The following is a 10,929-nucleotide window of genomic DNA, read 5'->3' on the forward strand; positions in this document are numbered from 1 at the left end:
GGCTAGAATCCTAGCAGCACCTAAAAAGGAAGCTATTCATGATGTCAGGCTATAGTTGGTTTGAAGGAATACCTTTTCCTGCCATTTGGTTTCAAAAAGAAATTATGGAAGATGTTCGTAATAAATTTGTGATGAAAGAAGAAGACTTGATCATATTGACTTATCCCAAGTCAGGTAAGGACCATCAGTAAGACTGATTGTGAACTCTATAAGGGAGCTTAGAGCTTTGGTCCTCATTAATTTTGGGTAATGAGTGGATTGCTCGATATATGAAATGTGTAAATGATCTGTGGTCATGGAAATTTGTGTGTTCCCCTCAGAGGAAGACCTCTTGTCTGACCTATGGGCAGAGGTTATCAGCTATGACTCCAGAACAATGATAGTGGTTCCTGAGACAGAATCTGGCATTAGTCTCTGTGGGTAAGAGATAGAAAAAGAAGGAGAGTGATGAGAATAAACAGAAGAAATAGCATCAAGAGATAAAGGCATGTATGTGAGAATATGTGGAAGAGAGGACATCGTTAGGTAGAATTACAAATGACCTTGTCAAGGAGGTAGAGTCTGAAAACTGAAGACACCCAAAAGTGGCATCATGGTGGTTTGGCAAAGAGTGTTTGCTGCATGGAAGAAGCACTGAACATTGGGTTAAGCATTAGGCTGCTAACATTGAAAACACAATAACATAGAAAATTCAAAGGCAGTAGGAATACAGGAAAAAATAATCAGACAATAACTCAGAGAATGAACCTAGAGAAACATCCACTGACAAAAGAGCACATAAAAATAAATGCAACTTTGTGTGACAAATATGCCTAAGGGAATTTATTCACCTTAAAAATAAGTATTCCATCATACACTGCAGCATGAGTGCATCTTAATTGCATTGAATTAAATTAAAGGAGGTAATCTCAGAAGGCAGATTCTATGATTACATTACTGTGAAATACCTGGGATAGTCAAATTCATTCCACCAGAATGTGGAATTTTTGTGGCCCAGGACTGGATGTGACATTACATTTGCAGGTTTGTGTTTATTGCAAATAGGGTCTCACTTTTACAAAATGAAGTTTTGAGAATACGCTGAGTGAATATAGTTTGTACTTACACCATGTGGACATTGTGAACATTGTGAACACCACAAGTCTGTGTGCTTGAAAATGGTCAACATTGTAAAGTGTATGGGCATATATTCTAATTGATCCTTTTTCACAAGTACTGTTGAAATTTGTGACAGTCAATTTGCCTTTTCATCCAGGAACGAACTGGCTGATTGAGATTGTCTGCTTGATTCAGACCAAGGGAGATCCAAAGTGGATCCAATCTGTGCCCAATTGGGAACGCTCACCTTGGTTAGAGTCTGAAAATGGATATCCTGTACTCATCCATAAGGAAGGACCACGACTCATTACCTCTCATCTTCCCATCCATCTTTTCTCCAAGTCTTTTTTCAGTTCCAAGGCCAAGGTCAGTATCCAGTCATTGAGATTTTCTTTGACCAAATAGTCTTTGAAGTTATTTTATCATAACAGGCCCTGGAGCTCTTGCAGAAATGTGAAGGTGGGATTCTCATGCACTGGATGATGCTGATGTTTCCCCATCTCAGACTACATTAGAGTAGCAGAATGTGGACCATGATCCAGTGATCCTGGGCAGTTTTAAGAAGTAAAGTGAAACATTACACAGGAACTACATATATAGGCCAAGCAGAGTTCAAACTCTAGTGTACAGTGGATATTACTATACTTTCCTTAAGACGGCCATACCAAAGATTGTTTTAGACTCTGATGTCTGTGCCCTGACTGGATCCAGCTGAAATTCCAAGACATCAGGAGTTCAAAGCAAATCAGTTCTGCATATCTGATGATGAGACACACCAATGCTGGATATTCTGTAATATATAAATCTCAAAACAAAGTTTTAGCATCATCAAGATATCATTTTTGTTTGATTCTCTGAAATCTAGCCCTCTGGGGGGTCTCTCTTAATCGTATCTGATCCATATAACTCTGGAAGGTGTACAGACCCTAAACCCCTTATCAAAAAACACAAAGACAAAATCTTTCTCCCAAATCAGCATATCCTTGGGCCAGTAATGAGAAAAACCTTTAATTTGATCTGTCTCCCAGAGGAATAATATAACCACAGAACTCAAAATCACACTCATTCTGAAAATTAAAACAATCTAAAACAAATGAAGTGAACTAAAATACTATATGTGCCTATTCTTATGCTTTTTTATTTTTTGAATGTTTATTTTTAGAACAAACTATTTCTATTTAACCGTTTTATACAACATAATTGATCATAGTCTACTCTTCCTTAAATCCCCTTAGACTCATTTAGAAGGGGAAACAAGAATGTCCTTCCCAATGCTCTATTCCTCCAACCATATATTCTTGCTCTATCTCAAGCCACAAAAAGCAAAAACAAAAATCAAAGTAAGTGAAACTCCAACAAAGAAAACAAAATCTTTTTCTATTTTGCCATGACAGAAAATAAACTCAAAATTCCAATGGAGTCCATGTACAAAGAATATGAGTTATCCTGCAGGATTTCAAATCTTCTCCAAAACAATTGTTTTCATACAATCTCCCTGCTATCCTATAAAACCTTGTTTGTATTTTGAAAGCCTATTCGTAGGCCTTTTTTCTAATCGGCCATGTCAGAATAAGCAACCCAAAATTCCTATGGAGCCCGTGTTCAGAGAATACAAGTTAGTCATTCAGCTGACCTTTTAAAAAACCATCTTTAAAACAATTGATTCACACATCTATCTATACCTGTTTATAAACAGTGAGCTTGTCAAACCAGGATTTTAACACAAAATTCCCGTGGAGTCCATGTTAGAAAGAATATGAGTATCCTGTAAGAATTATTAGAGCAATATATTTTTTCTCTTTTTTTTGCTGAATTTTTTATTGAAAACAGACATTTTCCTATAGTATCTATAGCAAGAGGATAGTTGTTCATCAGAATATCAATGGATAGTGAAAATCTGGTACATACATGAAATGGAATATCATTTAGTCTCTGGAGAAAATGTGAAATTATAGAATTTGCATAAAATGGATGTCCTTAGAATGTATAATACTAAACAAGATCATCCAAATTCCAAAAGGGAAAAAAATAAATAGTGTCCTTCATATGAAGATCCTAGCCTGTAATGCATTAATGGACCTATGTATAAAATGTGTGCATATGGCCATAGTATGACATTTAGAAGGGGGAACAAGAGTGTCATACCCTTCCCCAGGTCCTACCTTTTTCTGTTTGTAACCCCTGTGTGAATGAGTATAAATTATGATTTGAAAAAATAAATAAATGATTAAAAATAGAAATGTTTACATACACAGCAAAAGAAAAAGAAAAAAAAGAAAATGTTTTATATCTTGAGAGAGTATTGAAAAGACTTACACAAAATATAAACCAAAACTGAACTCATTAGTGTGCATTTTACCTTTTCAAATGACTTTTTCTTGTTCTCCCTTCTAGAGCAATATATCTTTATGCCATCTTTAAAGCAATTAATTAAAACTTTCACTAATATCTGCCTATAGGAAGCAGGTGGTTTTTCTTGTTATGCTTTCTGCTGAGACCAGCCATCCTGTTATACCATCTAACTATTATGCTTTCTACTTAGAGCCACAGAATTATTCAGTCTGTTAGTCTATGTCTTTTTATTAGGGAATTGAATCCACTGATGTTAAGAAATATTAAGGAAAAGTGATTGTTGCTTCCTGTTATTTTTTATGTTATTTTTATGTTTGTGTGGCTATCTTCTTTTGAGTTTTTTGAAAGAAGATTATTTACTTGCTTTTCTAGGCTGTAGTTTCCCTTCTTCTATTGGCATTTTACATCGATTATTCTTTTTAGGGCTGGGTTTGTGGAAAGATATTGTGTAAATTTGTTTTTGTCATGGAATATCTTGGTTTTTCCATCTATGCTAATTGAGAATTTGCTAAGTATAGTAGACTGGTCTGGTATTTGTGTTCTCTTAAGGTATGTATGGCATCTGCCCAGGATCTTTTAGCTTTCATAGTCTCTGGTGAGATGTCTGGTGTAATTCTGATATGTCTGCCTTCATATGTTACTTGACTTTTTCCCCTTACTGCTTTTAATATTTTTTCTTTGTTTTGTGCATTTGGTGTTTTGAATGTTATTTGACTTGAGGTATTTGTTTTCTGGTCTAATCTCTTTGGATTTCTGTAGGCTTCTTGTATTTTTATGGACATCTCTGTTTTTAGGTTAGGGACGTTTCTTCTATAATTTTGTTTAAGATTTTTACTGACCATTTAAGTTGAGAATCGTCACTCTTTTCTATACCTATTATCCTTAGGTTTTATCTTCTCATTGTGTCCTGGATTTCCTGGATGTCTTGAGTTAAGAGATTTTTGTAATTTGCATTTTCTTTGACGGTTGTGTCAATGTTTCCTATGGTATCTTCTGCACCTGAGATTCTCTCTTCTATTTCTTGTATTCTGTTGGTGATGTTTGCATCTATGATTCCTGATCTCTTTCCTAGGTTTTCTATTTACAGAGTTCTCTCCTTTTGTGATTTCTTTACTGTTTCTATATCCATTTCTAGATCCTAAATGGCTTAGTTCAATTCTTTCACCTATTGGATTGTGCTTTCATGTGATTCTTTGAGGGGCTTTTGTGATTATTCTTTAAAGGCTTCGATCTGTTTAGCTGTGTTCTGCTGTATTTTATTAAAGGAGTTATTTATGTCCTTCTTAAATTCCTGTATTATAATCATCATGAGATGTGATTTTAAATGAGAGTCTTGCTTTTTTTGGTGTGTTGGGTGCTCCAGGTCTCTCTGTATTGTGAGACCTGGGTTCTGATGATGCCAAGTATCCTTCATTTTTGTTGCTTATGTTGTTTCCCTTGCCTCTTGCCATCTGGTTATCTCTGGTGTTATCTGATCTTGCTCTCTCTGACTGTGGCTTGTCCTCCCTGCAAGCCTGAGTGTTAGTACTCCTGAGAGATCAGTTCTCTCTGAGAGGAATTCAGGTATAGAGAGCTGTGGCACAGGGTCAGGTCTGAGGTACACATGGAAATTGTAAGGATCCTGTCCCTGGCTATTCCTTTCTTCCTGTGTCCTGATGGCTCTGAGCAGGTCCCACATGGGCCAGGAATTTTACCAGAACTGGTGGTCTTAACTGTGCTCACAGGTGTGTCAGCACTCTTGGGAGACCATCTCTCTGTAGGTTGTATTTGTTTTTGGAGCTCTGTGGACCAGGAACAGCTCTGGGTGCTTGAATAATGAATACTTTTAACTTATTTCTTTTATGTTTTGAAATTAAAATAATAAAATGTAATTAAATACATCATTTCCCCCTTACTCTTTCTCCTTCCAAATCATTGATATATCTCTCCTTTCTCTCTTTCAAATTTATAGTTTCTTTTTTTCATTAATCATGTTGATATATATATATATATATATATATATATATATATATATATATTCTTTTTTTACTGGATGTTTCATTTACAATTTATATGTTATTCCCTTACCCCATCCCCCACCCAACCAGGAACCCTCTATCCCCTCACCCCTCCTCCTGCTTCTCTGCGGATGTACCCCTACCTACCCTTCCCCCCAATCCCACCTTCCCACCCTCAAATTTCCACCCACTGGGGTGTTCAGCCTTCGTGAGACCAAGGATCTCTTCTCCCACCTATGCCCAGCAGGGCCCTCCACCCTTACATATACAGCTGAAGCCATTGATCCCTCCCTAAGTGCTCCCAGGCTGGTGGTTTAGACCCTGGAGCTCTGGATGCTTGGTATTGTTGCTCCCTTCATGGGGCCCCAAACCTTTTCAGCTCCAACAGTCTTCACTCTAACTCTTCCATTGAGATCCCAATGATCAGTTCGATGGCTAGCTGTGAGCATCTGCCTCTGAATATGTCAGACTCTTGCAGACATCTGAGGAGGCATCTATATGAGGCTATTATCAGCATGCACTTCCTGACTTCCACATCAGCATCTACCTTTTGCACATGGGATGGATAATCAGGTGGAATGGTCTTCAGACAGTCCCTTTTTCAGTTTCTGTCCCTCACTTTGTCTCCATATTTGCTCCCTTGAATATTTTGTTGCTCCTCCTAAGAAGGACCGAAGCACCCCCACTTGGTCTTCCTTCTTCATGAGCTTCATGAGGCCTGTGAGTTGAATCTTGGGTATTTCAAGGTTCTGGGCTAATATCCAATAATCAGTGAGTAAATACCATGTGTGTTCTTTTGTGATTGGCTTACCTCACTGAGGATGATATTTTCTTGTTCCATCCATTTGCCTAAGAATATCTCAAATTCATTGTTTTTAATAGCTGAGTAATACTCCATTGTGTAAATGTATCACAATGTTTGTATCCATTCCTCAGTTGAACGACATCTGGGTTCTTTCCAGCTTCTCGCTATTATAAATAAGGCTGCTATGAATATAGTTGACCATATGTCCTTGTTATATGTTAGAGCATCTTCTGGGTATATGCCTAGGAGTGGTCTAGCTGGATCCACAGGTAATGCTATGTCCAATTTTCTGAGGAGCCGCCACACTGATTTCTAAAGTAGTTGCACCATCTTGCAGTCCCACCAACAATGGAGGAGTGTTCCTCTTTCTCCACACCCTCGCCAGCATCTACTATCACCTGAGTTTTTAATCTTAGCCATTCTGACTTGTGTCAGATGGAATCTCAGGGTTGTTTTGATTTGCATTTCCCTGATGACTAAGGATACTGAACATTTCTTTAGGTGCTTCTCAGCCATTCGAGTTTCCTCAGTTGAAAATTCTTTCTTAAGCTCTATACCCCATTTTTAAATAGGGTTATTTGGTTGTCTGGAGTCTAATTTCTTGAGTTCTTTATATATATTGGATATTAGCCCTCTATCAAATGTAGGATTGGTAAAGATCTTTTTCCAATTTGTTGGTTGTGGTTTTGTCCTATTGACAGTTTCCTTTGCCTTACAGAAACTTTGCAATTTTATGAAGTCCCATTTGTCAATTCTTGATCTTAAAGCATATGCCATTGGTGTTCTGTTCAGGAACTTTTCCCCTATGTCCAAGTATTCAAGGTTCTTCTCCACCTTTTCTTCTATTAGTTTCAGTGTATCTGGTTTTATGCAGAGGTCCTTTATTCATTTAGACTTGAGCTTTGTACAAGGAGATAAGAATGGATCAATTTTCATTCTTCTACATATTGTCCTCCAGTTGAAACAACACCATTTGTTGAAAATGCTGTCCTTTTTCCACTGGACAGTTTTAGCTCCTTTGTCAAAGATCAAGTGACCATTGGTGTGTGGGTTCATTTCTGGGTCTTCAATTGTACTCCATTGTTTTTCCTGCCTGTCTCTGTACCAATACCGTGTAGTTTTTTTATCACTATTCCTTTGTAGTACAGCTTGAGGTCAGGGATGGTGATTCCTCCCAAAGTTCTTTTATTGTTGAGAACAGTTTTCGCTATTCTGGGTTTTTTGTTATTCCAAATGAATTTGAGAATTTCCTTTTCTAACTCTGTGAAGAATTGAGTTGGGATTTTAATGGGGATTGCATTGAATCTGTAGATTGCTTTTGGCAAGATGGCCATTTTTATTATATTAATCCTGCCAATCCATGAACATGGGAGATCTTTCCAACTTCTGAGATCTTCTTCGATTTCTTTCTTCAGGGACTTGAAGTTCTTGTCATACAGGTCTTTCACTTGCTTGGTTAGATTCACACCAAGGTATTTTATATTATTTGCAACTACTGTGAAGGTTGTCATTTCCCTAATTTCTTTTTCAGCCTGTTTATCTTTCACATAGGGGAAGGCTACTGATTTGTTTGAGATGATTTTATAACCGGCCACCTTGCTGAAGTTGTTTATCAGGTTTAGGAGTTCTCTGGTGGAAGTTTTGGGGTCACTTAAGTATGCTATCATATCATCTGCAAATAGTGATATTTTGACTTCTTCCTTTCCTATTTGTATCCCTTTGACTTCTTTTTGTTGTCTAATTGCTCTGGCTAAACTTTCATTACTATATTGAATAGGTAGGGGGAGAGTGGGCAGCCTTGTCTAGTCCCTGATCTTAGTGAGTTTGCTTCAAGTTTCTCTACATTTAGTTTGATGTTGGCTACTGGTTTGCTGTAAATTGCTTTTACTATGTTTAGGTATGGGCCTTGAATTACTGATCTTTCCAAGTCTTTTTTCATGAAGGGATGTTGAATTTTGTCAAATGCTTTCTCAACATCTAGTGAGATGATCATGTGGGTTTTTCTTTGAGTTTGTTTATATAGTAGATTACATTGATGGATTTCTGAATATTGAACCATCCCTGCATTACTGGGATAAAACCTACTGGATCATGATGGATGATTGTTTTGATGTGTACTTGGATTCATTTTGCTAGAATTTTATTGAGTATTTTTGCATCAATGTTCATAAGGGAGATTGGTCTGAAGTTCTCTTTCTTTGTTGGGTCTTTGTGAGGTTTGGGTATGAGTGTAATTGTAGCTTCATAGAACGAATTGGGTAGTGTTCCTTCTGTTTCTATTTTGTCGAATAGTTTGAAGAGAATTGGACCTTCCTTGAAGGTCTGACAGTATTGTGCACTAAAACCATCTGGTCCTGGGCTTTTTCTGGTGGGGAGACTTTTAATGACTGCTACTATTTCCTTAGGGGTTATGGGACTGTTTAGATGGTTTTTCTGCTACTGATTTAACTTTGGTACCTGGTATCTGTCTAGGAAGTTGTCCATTTCATCCAGGTTTTCCAGTTTTGTTGAGAATAGACATTTGTAGTAGAGTCTGATGATTTTTGAATTTCTTCAGTTTCTTTTGTTATGTCTCCCTTTTCAGTTCTAATTTTATTAATTTGGATACTGTCTCTGTGCCCTCTGGTTAATCTGGCTAAGGGTTTATCTATCTTGTTGATTTTCTCAAAGAATCAGCTCCTGGTTTTGTCGATATTTTATATTGTTCTTTCTGTTTCTATTTGGTTGATTTCAGCCCTGAGTTTGATTATTTCCTGCCTTCTACTCCTCTTGGGTGTATTTGCTTCTTTTTGTTCTAGAACTTTTAGTTGTGCTGTCAAGTTGTTAGTGTATGTTCTCTCTAGTTTCTTTTTGTAGGCACTTAGAGCTATGAGTTTTCCTCTTAGCACTGTCTTCATGGAGTCCCACAAGTTTTGGTATGATGTGTCCTCATTTTCATTAAATTCTAAAAAGTCTTTAATTTCTTTCTTTATTTCTTCCTTTATTAAGTCATCATTGAGTAGAGAGTTGTTCAGTTTCCATGTGCATGTGGGTTTTCCATTGGTTTTGTCATTATTAAAGACCAGCCTTAGTCCATGGTGATCTGATAAGATGCAAGAGATTATTTCAATCTTTTTGTATCTGTAGAGGCCTGTTTTGTGACCAATTATATGGTGTATTTTGGAGAAGGTACCATGAAGTGCTGAGAAAAAGGTATATTCTTTTGTTTTAGGATGAAATGTTTTATAGATGTCTGTTAAGTCCATTTGGCTCATAACTTCTGTTAATTTCAAAGTGTCTCTGTTTAGTTTCTGTTTCCATGATCTGTCCATTGCTGAGAGTGTGGTGTTGAAATCCCTCACTATTATTGTGTGAGGTGTAATGTTTGTTTTGAGCTTTAGTAAAGTTTCTTTTACGTATGTAGGTGCCCTTGTATTTGGAGCATAGGTGTTCAGAATTGAGAGTTCACACCTTAGGAACAACCCCAGTATGACTTGTATGTTACCGTTTACATACTCATGTACATACAGACCAGTCTTACTGTGTGGGAAAGCTGTAACTTAGGAAAAGCAAGTAAATAGAAGCAACTCTTTCCGTGTTATGCTTGAACTTGGTCTGTTTTTTTCGAATCTTCTTGCCTGTTTTGAATATTAATTCATATGCATAGTTAAATTTTGATAGTCTTCTATTTAAGTTTGTACTTGGAGAATTTTATCTGTCTTTTTAATTTTGTTAGTTATGGACTTCCTTTGTTATTTGGGCTTACTTGTCTTTTAGTATTTATAGTTAAGTAGTATCAGGTATATATTCTTATATAGATTTATCTACATGTTTCTTTTTTTTCTTTTTTTTTTTTTTTTGGTTTTTTTGAGACAAGGTTTCTCTGTATAGCCTGGGCTGTCCTGGAACTCACTTTGTAGACCAGGCTGGCCTCGAACTCAGAATTCCGCCTTGAACTCAGAAATCCGCCTGCCTCTGCCTCCCAAGTGCTGGGATTAAAGGCGTGCGCTACCACCTCCTGGCTTACATGTTTCTTATAGATACATGATATATATTCCTAAATAAATAAGTAATCAATATATTCTTAAATAAACCTTTATATTCTGAAATACTTAATTACAAACTACTCAGTCAGTACAATGTTACTTGTATGTATATTTTAAGGGCTGGGCATTTGGTTTTGGATAACCAATTTTTATTGTGATCTTTACAACTGTCAAATCAGTCTGATTTGCATTTTTTTGTTTTTTTTTTACACTATAAATGAACTAGAGATATTTCTGTTCCATTTTTACAAAATAAATAAAATTAGAAAATGGGGATTATGAGTATAGTTTTTTCACTTGGGTATATATTTGTCCAAATAAAAGTAATAAATTATTTTAGAAACCTTTGTATATTTAACTGTCATTTCATGTAAATTATGCCGGCTAAATATTGGGGAATGACTATTGACCTTCATTTACATTTTTTTCCATTTAAGGTGATCTATCTCATCAGAAATCCCAGAGATGTTCTTGTTTCTGGTTATTTTTTCTTGGATAAGTTAAACCCTGGGAAGAATCCAGAATCACTGGGAACTTATCTTGAATGGTTCCTCAAAGGCAATGGTGAGTATCCTGTGAAATATAGGAGATGAGGGGAAACTCAGAGTTATTTTATTAATTAATTTATTTATTCATGTTATATGTCAATATG

General features: G+C 36.4%; 1 protein-coding gene across 1 annotated transcript; it reads left to right on the forward strand.

Annotated features, from left to right (window-relative positions):
- On the forward strand, positions 1 to 10,870 carry LOC114615604 (bile salt sulfotransferase 1-like). Its single transcript, XM_028761299.1, has 3 exons — positions 1 to 174; positions 1,256 to 1,464; positions 10,715 to 10,870. Exons 1-3 carry the CDS (start codon positions 39 to 41, stop codon positions 10,868 to 10,870), a joined length of 501 nt encoding a protein of 166 aa, XP_028617132.1. The 5' UTR covers positions 1 to 38.
- Positions 10,871 to 10,929: the final 59 nt, after the last annotated feature.

This window comes from Grammomys surdaster, unplaced genomic scaffold (assembly GCF_004785775.1).
Source record: "Grammomys surdaster isolate TR1022 unplaced genomic scaffold, NIH_TR_1.0 126910, whole genome shotgun sequence".
In the NCBI taxonomy this organism is placed as follows: Eukaryota; Metazoa; Chordata; class Mammalia; order Rodentia; family Muridae; genus Grammomys; species Grammomys surdaster.